The 14271-nt window shown below is 49.7% G+C and overlaps 1 protein-coding gene across 1 annotated transcript; it reads right to left on the bottom strand.

The window, feature by feature from the left end:
• Window positions 1-6825: 6825 nt before the first annotated feature.
• On the bottom strand, window positions 6826-12343 carry AMER3 (APC membrane recruitment protein 3). Its single transcript, XM_027773874.1, has one exon. The coding sequence runs from the start codon at window positions 12327-12329 to the stop codon at window positions 10098-10100; it is 2232 nt and encodes a 743-aa protein (XP_027629675.1). The 5' UTR covers window positions 12330-12343; the 3' UTR covers window positions 6826-10097.
• Window positions 12344-14271: the final 1928 nt, after the last annotated feature.

Below are 14271 nucleotides of genomic sequence, written 5' to 3'. Positions count from 1 at the left end.
AGGGGGGGGGGGGAAGGCATGGAGGGCAACCATGGATGCTAGGGACAATGGAGGAGGAAGATGGGACATGGCAGAGGGTAGGGGATGGGGAATCAGGAATGGCAAGACAAAGGGCAAGGTATGCAGGACGTAAGAATTGGAAAATTACTTGCTGAGAACATGTAAGCTGATTGCTTGATTGAACCAATGCACAGTGTATTTTGGATGGAAAAAAAAAGCAATGTAATACACTGTAAAGTTATATGTAATCCAATGTAATATAAAGAAGATTATGATGATAATAAAAAAAAATTTCCTTTTACCACACACACACAAAAAAAATTAATATAGCTATTCAGACTTTCTTTTGTTTAGTGTTAGCATGGTACAACCTTTCCTGTACTTTACTTTTAACCTATCTGTGTCAGTGTATTTCAAGTCAGTTTTTTGTTTGTTTGTTTGTTTGTTTTGTTTTGTTTTGTTTTTAAGATTTTTGCTATAGGGCACATGCACTCACTAGAGAGAGACAGAGAGAGAGAGTGATAGGGAAAGTGAGAATTTCTCTCCCAGGGGTGATGGCCATGCTGCAATCCTTTCTCTCAGAATTTTGGGCACACATGCCTAGCATGATTTTAAGCTGCTGGGGACTTGAACCATGGGACTTGAACCATGGTCAACTACATGGGAATCTAGCACCTTGACCACCACGTCACCTACTGGTCCTGTGGTATATTTTCTATGTCTATATTTATGGTTCTTATATATAAATATATATTTTTTGAAGAATTGTCAAACTATCTTCCACAGGTACTGTACCATTTCACATCACCACAAGAAATACACAGGAATTTTGATCTCTACATATCCTTGCCAACACTTACTATTCTCATTTTGTTTTTGCTGTTATTACCTTTTTTTGTTTAATTCATGGTAGACACACATGAGAAAAATAAAGACAAAGAAATAGACAGAAGCACCCTCCAAAGAGCTCGGTCATGCTAAATCCCCTTCCTCTAGTCCTTCAGCCCACCAGGATCCTGGCATATATGCATGTGCCCGACATGTTTTCAGGCTAACCAGGCTGGGGTTCAAACCCTGGTTGGCATGTGGCTTCTAGAGCTTCACAATACTATAGATTTCTCACTGTGCCACAGAGGCTGGACCTGTTTTTATTTTGTTTTGTTTTGTTTTGTTTTTTAATAGTTACCCTGCTGGGTGTGAAGTGGTTTTCATTTTCCTAATGATATAGAAGGTTATTTTCACATGTTTATCGAACATTTGTGTATCTTCTTTGGAGAAATGTCTATTCAAAGCTTTTGTCTATTTTTTAAAAGTTTGTTTTTATGATAGAGAAAGATAGGCATCTCTGACAGGATTTCACCATGCCACAATCCTCCTTCTTTGTTTTTTTGTTTTGTTTTGTTTTGTTTGTTTGTTTTTTCATTATTTTATCTCTTCTGGGTTCTTAAGATTTTTGGGATGGGTTGTTCTATTCCTGGGGCAAAAAGCCAATGGGATTTTAATAGAGAGATTGCACTTAATCTACAGATCTCCTTAGACAGTGTTGTAATTTAATAATAGATGAACATGGGATGTCTTTCTTTATACCTGCGTATTTTTTTTACTTATTTCAGCCATATTTTATAGTTTTCAGTGTACAATTATTTCCCTTTCTCAATTAAACTTATCCCTAAGTATTTTATTTTTATGATATTATGTGTGATTATACATATATATATACATATACACATATACATACATATATATATATGTATACATACATATATATATATATATTTGTGTGTGTGTGTGTGTGTGTGTGTATGTATATATTTGGTTTCATCCATGGTTCCTGGTTCAAGGGTATTTGGTCTTTTGGCCTTGGTTCCTGAAACATCTGGAAACAGCTTCAGAGACAAAGCTGAAGACAGTCTGATCTTCCCCTGTTCTCCTTGCACCTTCCCCACAACAAGTCAGAGAGACTCCAGTCCACATCCTCCTTTAAGGCCCTCATTCCAAAAGGGGCACACAGGAAGAAGGCATGTCACACAGAGAGGCCATACATTTGAACAGATAGGCCTTACAGAGTCTCCCACCCAGTCTATTAGCATTTGTTTAATGAAGTCTTCATACAGACTCAACGGAACAGGGTTCCAAGAGCTTCTGGATGGCCGAACACATGGCCCCGGGGGGAAGTACCCCAGAGAAGGCATGGAAGCCCCACGCCTCTTTGCACATGTCTTTCCTATGAATCTCTTCATCTACCCTTTGCAATATCCTTTACAATGATCTGTAATCATAAATATGTGTTTTCCTGATTTCTGTGAGCCACTTTAACAAATTAATCTGAGGAGAGGAAGAGGTCTTGGGAACTCTGATATATAGCTAGTCAGTCGGCAAAAGCATAGGCAAAAACACCTGAGGCTTGTGATTGGCATGGAGTGGGGGAAGAAGTCTTGGGGACTGAACCTTCCACCTGTAGGATCTGATGCCATCTCCTAGCAGATAGCATCGGAATCTAATTGGATTAAAGAATGCCTGGAGGGTGTCCACTGTAGAATCGACTTCTTGCTAGATGACAGGGAGAAATCTCCACACATTTTGGGATCCAGAAGTTGATCTGTGTTGAGAGACAATATCATGGGACAGAGCAGGTCGTCTGACTTCTGAGTGGTTTCTCTATATTCCCGAGACAAAAGAGAGAATTAAAAATGGGTGATGTTGAGAAAGGCAAGAAGATTTTTGTTCAGAAGTGTGCCCAGTGCCACACTGTGGAAAAGAGAGGCAAGCATAAGACTGGCCCAAATCTCCATGGCCTATTTGAGTGGAAGACGGGTCAGGCCCCTGGATTGTCTTACACAGATGCCAAGAACAAAGACGTTACCTGGGGAGAAGATACACTGATGGAGTATTTGGAGAATCCCAAGAACAAAAATTATCTTCGCTGGCATTAAAAAGAAGTCAGAAAGAGTGGAGTTGATAGGTTACCTTAAAAAAGCTACTAACGAGTAATAGGTGGCCACTGCCTTATTTATGACAAGACAGAAATGTCTCGCCTTTTTTTATGTGTACCATATTTTAATTGATCTCCTGCACCAGAACTCAGATCATGAATGGCTGACAGGATATTTTTGTTGGACAATCCTGATTTAAGTAAGACTGGCTTGTGGTTAAATTAATATTGTTGTTTTTTTAAAAATTTTGATAGTAATTTCAGTTCAGTAAGTGCTATCACTATTTGTCCTTTCTAAAGATAATTGGTAATTCATTAGTGATGTTCATCCTTCTACAAAGATGGTGAACGCCATCTCAAAGCCTACTGGAGACTGGTTTTATTTAGGCTTGTATGTAACTGGTCATATGAATACGTAAATGCTGGCGAAATCCCTTCACTTCTCAAAACTAAGCAGACTCACCTGTGGTTTAATTTGTGTTTATTAACCTGTTAAGGCAAAAACTGAAGACAAGGTAGTGATGTCTGCTTTATATATTTGGTCATATCTATCACTTAATTAGAATTCCCTGTTTCCAAAACACTGCCTTTTACTTATTGAAAGACATTTTAGTGTGGTTTATGTATACTATCAAATAAAGAATATGTAGCACTTTACATATTTATAAATGAGTTGTAAGGTCAGACGCTTTTAAAAGTCAGTGTGATAAGATTTAATAGCATGTTAAATCAAACCTTTGAATCCTGTTATCTAAGTCAGACTAAGTTATATTTCAAGATTCTTAGGCAACTGTTCAAAACCACATAGAAACCAAAGAACTACTGTATGTGTGTGATTGGTAATGGTGTTCTTGCCAGTTTATTAGAAGGATTAAAGTAAAGGAGATATACTGTCAGAATAGATTTGTAAATTATGCCATCATAAAATTTAAGATCATTAAAAACCAAATGACAGATTAAAAAAAATCATGGAACAATGGTGTGTTTTTCTAATATGCATAATGAAAGTGTTTTGTTTGTTAATTTCCATTTTGGGTTGTTCATTGCAAATGTATAGAAATATAATTGATATTTATTTGTTGGTTTTATATTTTGTGGTTTTGCTGCATTAACTTAATTAGCTCTAATGGTGTGTGTGTGTTTACGTATGTGTGTGTGTTTGTGTGTGGTCTTTAGGGTTTTCTACATTTAAAATCATGTCATTAGGCTGACCCCATGGCCTGGTGGTTGGAAGAACTGGTTTCCACATGGCCAACGACATTATTCTAATCATGGCTTGAAAACCATGCTGGGCACATGTGTATGCATGCCAAGATCCTGACAGGATGGAGAAATGGAGAGGAGCGAATTGTGGCATGACCACACCCTACTGGAGAGGACTTTCTTTCTTTTTTTTTTTTTTTTCTTTTTTTGGAAAGTTTTTCGCTATAGGGAGCGTCGCTTGCCAGAAAGAGAGAGACAGACAGACAGAAAGCAAGAAATCACCCCCAAGGGGGGATGGCCACGCCTCAATCCCTTCTCCTCCATTCTCTTCTCAGGTTCTTGGGCATGCATACACATGCGCCCGGTGTGAGTGTAAGCCACTGGGTCCAGGACGCGAACCACGGTATACTACATGGGATCCAAGCAACATAGCCATTACGCTAACTGCTGGTCCCTTGGAGAGGACTTTCTCACTCCGTCTCCCTCTGTCTGTCTCTCTCTCTCTAGTGTGTGTGCCCTCTAGCGAAATTTAAAAATAACAATAATAATAATAAGTAAAATAAAAAATTTCTGTTGTATCATGATTCAGTTTTGGTACCTGTGTGTCCTAGAAATTTGTTCATTCTATCTAGGTTATTTAATTTGTTGGCATACAAATGTTCATAGCATTCCCTTATAATCCTCTTTCTTTCTGTAAAGTTGGTATTACTGTGTCTACTTTCTAATTTTAGTAATTCGAGTCTTGTCTTTTAATCTACCAAAGGGTTGCCAATTTGGGGTTCTGTTGATTTTCTCTCTTTTCTGTTGTCTATTTTATTCATTTCCACTTAATCTCCATTGCTTCCTTCCTTCTAGGGGTTTGGGATTAGTTTTCCCTTCTTCTGGTCCCTTACGATGTAGAGGTGATGACGGAACTGAGGCTCCGCCTTTGTAAATGTGTGAATTAAGCCATTCGTTTCTCTCCTGGCACTGCCTGCTCTGCATCCCATAAATTTCAATATGCAGCATTTTCATTTTCATTCGTCTCAAGGTATTTTCTAATAAAGCTTACTGATTCTTTACTCACCCCTCTCAAGTCTACTGAGGAGCCCATGGAAGTAACTTTTATTCTGAGACCATGTTTAGATTTCTAGCATTTCCTTTCAATTTTGTCTTAGAATGTGTTGTGCCAGCTTACATTACCCACCTGTTCCCCGTGTCATCGGCCTTTCCCATTAGCACCCTTAGCATATAAAGCGTGGTCGATTCTAGCCCCCATCTGATCACTCCAACACCAGCGCCCAGTGAGTCTCATGCCGACACTTGTTTGGTCCCTCGAGATTTCATTTCTCTTGCCTGTAGCAGGCTTTGGAAGACATGAATACAGTGATAGGTACTGGGGTACAGAGGCTTTTGGTGTGAAGACTTGTTAGTCTGGCTAGGAGCTTAGCTGTTTTAAAATTTGTCATCGCTATAGGTAGCAGAGGCTCCAGATTATTGCAGTGGGGTTACTTTGGCCCTTCTATTCTTCATGGTATCATCTTCTTGCTCTTTCAGCTGTCCCCCACTGTTGTTCCTGCAGCAGTGCTAGTGCAGGCTCGGTGAGGAGGGGAAGGCTGTCCTCCCCTGTCTTCCAGTCTGATAACCAGCTGTCTTTCGGTCCCTGTGCATGCAGGGGCGTCTATTAGTGACCCTCACCCCATAAACATGGAGTGGTTCCTGCAGGAAAAGCCTCTGACCCTGTGGGCCCTTTCACTGTGCAGCCCCCACTTACTCAGCCTGCAACAACTTGTCACAGCTACGACTTCACGGTCCCCACCAGTTTTTGACACTTTGAGGTCTCAGGTACCATATGCCTCAGGACACCCATCTCTGGGTTTCAGGAAGGTCATTTGCCCTGCCATCTCTGGGTTGTGGTTCCAGCTTTTTCTTGTTGTAAGGATGGAAATGATGACTCCCAAGGTCTATACACGGTGGTAACAGAACACCCCTCCCCTCCCACAGATGGGAAAGTCGTGTTTTTGCGTGAACCTGGAGCCCGGGCTGCCACTGTAGGACCTCAGGACAGCTGAGCAGGGAGGCAGGACCACAGAGGCGGGAGGTGTGCCTCTGGCGAGCAGTGAAAATACATCGTTTCATTGTTAAGGTCAGCTCTGTTTTTAGTTTTGAAGAGGACCTTAATAAAGAACACTTAGGGGAATAAAGGTGAGTGCAACGTTGCGTGTTACAACAAAAGTGGGAAGTACCCTGAAGATCCATAACAGAGAGGGCTTTACACGATTGCCACACAGCTGCTCAGAAGAGCAGGGTTGTGCTGCCGGTGCCTACCAAGTCCAGGAGGGATGTCCACCATACCGCGGGAGAAGAGGGTAAACGGGCATGAGCTCTGCCATGGCAGGGGAGGAGGAGAGAAAGGGGAGGCTCTGCACTTTACCGTGTTTGGGCTGGATGTGGTTAAGTGTGAATTGATTTCGCACCACACATGGGTAAAGGAGGACTGAAGGAGAATCCATTTTCAGTTTCCCCTTCTGTGCCTTTTGAGTTTTCAGTCCATAGTTTGGGCACCGCCCAGAGTTCATGTACTGAGGTTTGGCTGTGACAGGATTAGGAGGCGAAAACTTAACCTGACAGGTGTTGAAAGGCGGGGCCTTTGGGAGGAGATTGGGATTAAGGTCATCAGAGCAGGCCCCTAAGACTGACTCTTGGTGGGTTTATAGGAGAGGGAAGGATCCCAGAACAAAGACGCCGACACAGACACCGTGTTCCTGCCCTCGGCCATGTTGTAATACAGCTCCTGGAACTTGGACTTCAAACCCCAAGATGAACAAACCTTTGTTCTTGTAAGTCACCAAGTTTCAGGTATTTCCTATTGTTAGCAACAGAATAGATCCAAATACTATGCATTATTTACCATTCCAGAATAAAATAAAATAAATAAGGAAAACAAAATAGGAAACTGGGGAAGATAAGAAGCACCCCTGACACATTCCCAGGCTCCTCCCAGCCCAGGTGGGCCTTCACTCTTCTTTGCAACACATCCGCCCTCTCCTGACCCTGCCCCTCTCTCTCCAGCCTCCCCTTCCCTCCCCACCCACCTTTTCTTCCCCTCTTGTCCCTCTCTCTTCCTTCTGCTCTTATCATCTCTCTCTGTTCCTAACCCTGAGTCCTGACCAGCATGTTCTAGCTTTCTAGCATATTGGAGAAGGTTATGGCCCCTGGGAGACACACCCTACCAACTATGGGACACTGGACCAGTTACTCTGTGGCCTTGGAGGTTAGCTGTGAGCTGGAGACAACCCACCTGCTTCTCAGGATTTTATTTCACATGAGATAACCCTGTAGCAACCTCTTCAGAGGGTTAGAAATGGCCAGAGTTTCCGGTGCTCCCAACCAGGCTCTTCCACTCCCAGACCCAGAGCTGGCTGGCCCTGAAACTCCCCTCTCCCTTCCCCACATCACCCTGCAGCATGCAGAGCTGGGCTAGGCTGGTCTAGCAGGGCCCCTCTCCCCAGGGAGGGTAGCCCCAGGGGTGGGTTTCAGGGAGAGCTCACCCTTCAGGGAAGGACAGAAGGAGACTTCCACAGGGCCACTCTTGGGAACTATTGCCCAAAATGCTGAGTGAGAGTCTCTGGAGAATTGGTGTTTAAAGCCCGTAGGCAGGGAGCCCAGGGTCAAGGGGGCAGTGGTTCCTCCCCAGGAAGCGTGCCCTAGATCTTTGTTCTTGCTGCCCTACTGCTAGGTCCCTGTAGACCACCAGGTCCTAGGTGCCCCTTAGTCCCCCTCCTAGCCCAGGCCTTTGTGACTGTGCCCAAATCACCTGGGCTCCCACTCTAGGGGTGCCTTCGGGCCTGGCTGGGGTCTCCCCATCACAAGTCACCACCACGACAAGCACAATGAGGAAGCGCTTCATCGCCCGCCACAGGGAGGCTGGAGTCGGGATTAGAGCTTAGCTCTGCTGCTCTCCAGACACAGCTCAAGTCAGTCGGCAAATCAGAACACCACAGCCACCTTTGGACATTTCATTCTGTGAACAAGTCTCGTCCAGCATGTGTGGGCCAGCAAGAGTGAAGCCGCAGGCTGACTGAGCGAGGCGGCCTCCCCAGCTCCCAGTCTGCCGATGAAGACCCTGGCTATCCCCAGGGCGCTCGGATACCTGAAAGGTCAAAGCGAAGGCTCCATGACGGAGCTCACTGTGGAAGCCCAGCGTGAAGTTGCAGGGCCTTTGGAGGGGGGCCAGGGTTCAGATCTGTCCACCTCGCCACCAGCTGGGTGTCCCTGGGCAAGCTACAGCAGCCCTTCGTGCCTCCATCTCTAGGTCTGAACAGTGAGGGCAATGACTGCAGGGATCGGGCACACCGACTTACATGCAGCCTGCTCACAGCCAGGCTCAGGAGCACGCCACGATCGTGTGCACAGGACCTGGGACGAGGCTCGGGTGTGGCTGCACAGGCCTGGTCAGAGCCTCCTACACCCCAGGTCTGCCGAGTCTGGCCAGAGACTTCTGCTCCTGTGACCGACAAACAGCAGCAGCCTCAGTAGCTGCTGTGAAAAGGACCTCAGGGTCTCCTCCAGCCTGACACCAGATCAGGAGGGGCTGGGAGCCTGCCACCTGGTGGGACTGCAGCCCCATCTGGAACTCCTCCCCTGCCTCTTCCTGCGGTCAGAGACGGCACCTTCCTCTCCTCCCCGAGGAAGCCCAGTGTGAAATGGACCTTCTCTAGTGGAGAAGGAGAACCTGACCTCGCCTTTTCCTCTGGTGCCCTTTTCTTCGGAAATGCACTTCACAGCTGCCCATAATGCCCCGTTCTCCATGGCTCACCGGGTGTGTTGGCTGAGGTAGAATCTAATCCTGGGGAATGTGGATGGGCCTTCTGTCCCTGCACCTGCTGGCCTGATGCCAGGCCAGGACAGACACCTGCCCTTCCTGAGGATGCCAGCCGCATGTCCCCTTGCAGTTCTGAATGGGCACTGTATGTGTGGTGACTGTTAGTGGTGGAGGCACAGGCCCATTCAAAGGCAAATTTTCCTGAAGGGGCGGAGGTCAACTATGAGAAGAGGCAGAGCCAAAGACCATGGCTGCCTCCAGGCAGGATGGCAGACTTGGGAAGATCGGTCGGCTTCTTCCCAAAGAGCATTTTGTCATCCATGACTTCAGTTAGAGAATGCAAGCGGAGGAATTATTGTACAGGATGTTTGCAACAGAGGAACCTGCAACACTGTTGATTAGGGCTGGCAGGGTCCAGCCAGTCCCGATGGGGTTACATTGTAAGGAGGATGCTGGTTGGTTCAAGGCTCTTGCTGAAAATTGAATTCCCGAGGAGAAACTCCGGTCCTGTGTGTTATGACCAACTGTCCCAGGGCACAGAGCTGGAGAGGGGGGGAGGGGGGGGGAGCAGCAGCATTCCTGGGCTCCTTTCATCGTCTCCCTCCCATGAGCCTGGGACCTCACACACCGCACGTGTCCGGTGCACGGGCTGGGTCTCTTTCCAGTGAGTGCCTTTTCTTCCATCAGTTTGAAGCTACAGAAGAAGCAGCTGATCTCCGGCCGCCTGGGCTACCACTGGGTCAATCAATGACAACCCTCATGAAGATCCTCACCTCCCTGCGTGGGCAAGCCCTGTCACCTCTTAACACAGTACTCACAGCAGGGATCGACGATGGAGGAGACGGTCCTGCTGTGGCCACAGAGAGTTAAATAGGAGCCTGCCCTACAGGTGGGGCTCGGCCACAGCTGGCCTGACTGCTGGTCACAAAGGAGGCTGCAGTAGCACTTGGGACACTTGCAGAGGGATTTCCCTCCTGCTGGCTGTCTGCAGAGAGGCCCCAGGATTTCTGGGGGCTGGCCCTGGGTGCCCTAATGGACATTAGGAGCTGAGGAGGACTGAGAGTCCAGCTGTAGGGTCCGGTCCCCTTAGAGACCCCCGCCTGGGCACCCAGCCCAGCAGACCCCATTTCTGGGCCAGCTCTGGGCCCATGAGTGGACTCAACACCTCTGGTCCTGTGGGCTGGCCAGAGAGGGTGGGCTGTGGACGGCAGCCATTTTAGGAGAGCTGCTGGGCTGTTTCTGCTGCAGGTCAGGGCTCCTGGCCTGCCTGATGAGCCCACTGCCTGTGTCCTGACTTGGAGGTCGGGTGGCTGAGGGCTGGCCATCCGGGTGGATCTGCAAGGCTGCCACACGGGCCACACACCCTGTCAGCAGGGGCTCTGTGCCCAAAGTATTCCCCCCATGGCCTGATCTCCAGGGACCTTGAAAACACCCCCAGTTCCCAAGTGGCCTAGGTTCCTCCTGGGAGCTGGGCTGGGTAGAGGGGTTTGGGGCCATGTTTTTATTAGAAGTGTCTGTTGTCACAGTGACTGCAGACCCCACAGAAGAGAACAGGCCTGCAGGGCAGCCTCGTGTCACTTCCTCCAAAGGCAGGTCCCTGGAAATAGTGCTGGTCCCCTGCAAAGGGCCCCCTGGGACTTCATTCTCTCTGACAAGCAGCCCTTTGCTGCCCGGCCATGCCCACAGCTCCTGCCTGCTGGGTGCTGAGCACACTGTGGCCCTGCCTACATCTGAGGCCCGGTCCTCTCTGCCCTCCAACCTCTCTGCCTGTCTCCTAGGGCCTCTCTGGGAGGCAGGTGGGGCTGTGGGCTCTCCTGGGGCAGGGGCAGGGGCAGGGGCAGGCGGGGCCCGGAGCTCTGGGCCGCGGCGGAGCCAGTTGACAATGCCCATGGTGATGGCAAGCTCCGTGTCGCAGAGCTTCAGCAGGCACTCCTTGCCCTTCCAGGAGCTCTGCTGAAAACCCTGGCTGAGCAGGTCGGGACCTGGTGCTGGGGCCAGGTTCTCCTCGGCCCCCACGCGGAAGCTGCACATGGACAGTGGTGTCCCCAGAGCTGGCCCCGACAGGCTCTCAGACACGCACAGGTCATCGTCCAGGCTCGGGCCGACAGGGCCCTCACTGGGATCGTAGAAGAGTTCGTAGAGGGCATCCCCACTGTAGCTGTCCCGGGGGAAGGCGGCTGCTGGCGTGCCTGGGCTTGGGGCCTCCCTCTTGTCCTCTTCCAGGCCCGGTGAGAAGGAATCATAGTATCCCTCGTCACTAGTAGACACGGATTCCGGCTGCTCACTCTTAGGGGTGCTTGTGTCTATGGAACTGGCTTTGGACCCACTGGGAGGGTCCCTGCAGGGGCACAGGGGCAACTCGGCCAGCCCAGAGGCATCCAGCCTAGGCTGGTCCATGTCTGTCCCCTGGGGGCCCACCAGCCACGGGCCCAGCAAGGCACGCTGCTGCTGCCTCACTGAGCGATTCACATTGTCCCAGAACTTGGTGAAATCTGACACCTCGTTCTGGGCAGGTGATGCCAGCTGCTCCACTCCGCCCTGGAAGGGACCCCTGGGACCTTTGCTGTCCAGGGCCTGGGCCACACAAGCTGGGCTCTCGGGGCCATCATTAAGCTCCAGGGTCGGCACTGAGCTCTCATCTGCGAAGATCTCCCCGCAGCCTGTGAGCGAGTCGAAGCTCTTGAGTGAGGCCACGTCCTCACACAGGGCCCTGCAGAGGTCAAAGGATGGATCGGGCAGGAGCTCACTGTCAGACAGATCTTGGTACAGGCTGTCCAGCCCCAGCCCTCCATCCAGAGGAAGGGAGGCTTGGCCTCGCTGCTCCCCAGCATCCAGCAGGCCCCCAGCAGAGGACAGGGTCTTCCCCTTGGCAGTCAGTGAGGCCAAGTTCTCTGACTTATTTCTGCGAATGTGGAACAGATTCCGGAAGCACTTCTTGGGCCGTTTCAGGGAAATCCTCTTCCTCGGGATACTCTTGGCCACAGCTGGCACGAAGGGCATCTGGGGCACAAAGTGGCGGTAGTCGATCATGCGCTGGCTGCCAGGGGGCCCTGGGAAGCTCGCACTGCCCACCAGCTGTCCTGTGGTGGCAGCTGCCTGGCCAGCCCCAGACACACTGTCATGAGTCTTACTTTTCCGCACCAGTTTGAAGGTGGCTCCACAGAAGGCAGAGTCCAGACCTGCCCCTTTGCTGGGACATCTGTCATATCCTTGTTCACTGGGACTGGCCTGGGGGCCCTTCTCACTGTGAGGCCTCTGCTGCCCTCCCAGTGAGCCTGGCCAGGGACCTGCATCTTCCTTTGTGGACACAGTGACTGCCAGGTCCGGGAGTTTCTCGTGAGAAACCTGCAGACTGGATTTGATGAAGGTCTTCCCTCTCTTCAGCTCCATGCTGGTGGTGCCCCTGCCGCTGTGGAGGAAGACAGGAGACTCTTAGTACCTGGGACTGGAGGGCCTCTAGGCCATGGGAGGCCTCTGCCCAGCTTTGCTCGCTCAGCTCACTCAGCTGCAGGGTCCCTGCCCCCATGACCCTTCATGGAGCAGAAAGAGGGAGATGGGGACACACACTCGCTGTGCCTACCTAGTTTTTCCCTCTCACTCATGAGACACAGAGAGATCACCATGATCACCCCAGCTTCAACAAGCCCTAGATCATGGATGGGTGTGTGCCTGGTGTGTTCAGGGGTCTCTGGGCATGAACCCAGGGCCCTCCTGTGTGCTCAGCCTCACAGAGGCTGCGCCACCATCTGGACCACACTCCTGCCTTTATAGGCAACCGATATCGTCAGCAGTTAAGCCCCATGCCTGAAGGTACATGGTGGGAGCCAAAATGAGCATTGGCGAGGGCCTGGTGAAGCACCTCTCCACTTCTCCCACGCTTCACACTCCTGCTTCCAGGACAGGCATGAGGAAGGTCCTCCTGGGAAGGAGGACCGAAGGATCCAATTACGTTGTGTCTCTCATCCAGTAAGAGACTAGCCAACAAGGAGCCCTACACCTGCCTTAGGGGGCGGTTGGCCACCAATGAGATGGGGCACACACACCCAGCCCTCCAGGACTGCATATCTGCTGGGGACAAGACAGTCTAAACAAGGGCTGGAAGGCCAGACACAGCGAGGCAGAGCTTGAGGGCGGGGAGCAGAGAGCACCATGGCCTGAGACCTGGTCACAGAGCGTGTGCCTGGGAGGCACTGATCACTGCGGCCGGAAGGGCAGGCAGACACCACCCCGTGTGTGCCACCGCTGATGCTTACCAACGGCTAAGCACCATACCCAGGTGGTTTCTGATGCCCAGGCCGAGTTCAGTCAAAAGGTGGTGGGTCTGCCTGGGTGAAGGAGCAGGGAAGGTGACGGCAGAGCTAGTGACAGGGTCGTCCTGGATGGCTGGGGTGTCCATCTTTGTCCCAGGCGGAAGGATCACACATGACGTCTGAGTAGATACCAGGTAAGTGAGGAGATACGTGACGGGAGAAGTCCCCAAGCACGGAGGACTCACAAGAGGAGCAAGAGGGAGTAAGGTAAAAGAGGGTACTGGGGGTAAAGTGAAGGGTCTCTCAGAGGAAGGAATACCAGGTCGGAACAGCCACAGGAAGAAAGTAGCAGGCAGGAGCAGGCGATGCTAAGGTCCAGATGCATACCAAAAGATCTGAACAGGGCCTGGATGGTGGCATAGCAGTAAAACGCAATACTCTGAGGCAGGCCCACATGGGAGGGTTCCAAGTTCAAGTCCAGAGACCTCCTGAGTACACCAGGATCTGTGGCTGACTGAGGCTGGGGTGGAATACAACCTCAGGGTCCTTTTGGGGAAGGACTAAGGTCTCTCTGCCTCTGTCTCTCTGTATCTCTGTCTCTCTCACTCATTAGAGAGGTAAATAAACAAACTTTTTTAAAAGAGATTTTTGCTATAAGGCATGTGTGCTCACCAGAGAGAAAGACAGAAAGCAAGAAATCACCCCCTGGAGGGATGGCTATGCTGCAGCTCCTTTTCCTCTGTTTTCCTCTGGGGATCTTGGGCACACATGCACAAGCGCCCAGAGTGAGTTTTAAGCCTCTGGGTCTGTGATTCGAACCATGGTCGACTACATGACAGTCTAGTGATGTAACCATTACACCACCTGCTGGCCCCAAATAAATTTCTCTTAAATAAGAATGTTGGACTACACAAGGTGGTAAAAGCCAAGGGAGGAGGAAGGCAGGGAGGGCCTGTGTTGGGGACTGGCTCGAGAGAAAGGACAACGGTCTGACTTTGTTCCTTTTTTCTTTTTTAAGAATGATTTTATTTAATGTTATTTATCATTATTATATTTTTAATTCGACCAGAGAGAGAGAAAGA

Source organism: Tupaia chinensis, unplaced genomic scaffold (assembly GCF_000334495.1).
Source record: "Tupaia chinensis unplaced genomic scaffold, TupChi_1.0 Scaffold000386_1, whole genome shotgun sequence".
NCBI classification, from domain to species: domain Eukaryota; kingdom Metazoa; phylum Chordata; class Mammalia; order Scandentia; family Tupaiidae; genus Tupaia; species Tupaia belangeri.
The sequence above is the reverse complement of the archived record's forward strand: the minus strand, read 5'-3'. Positions and strand labels throughout refer to the sequence as shown.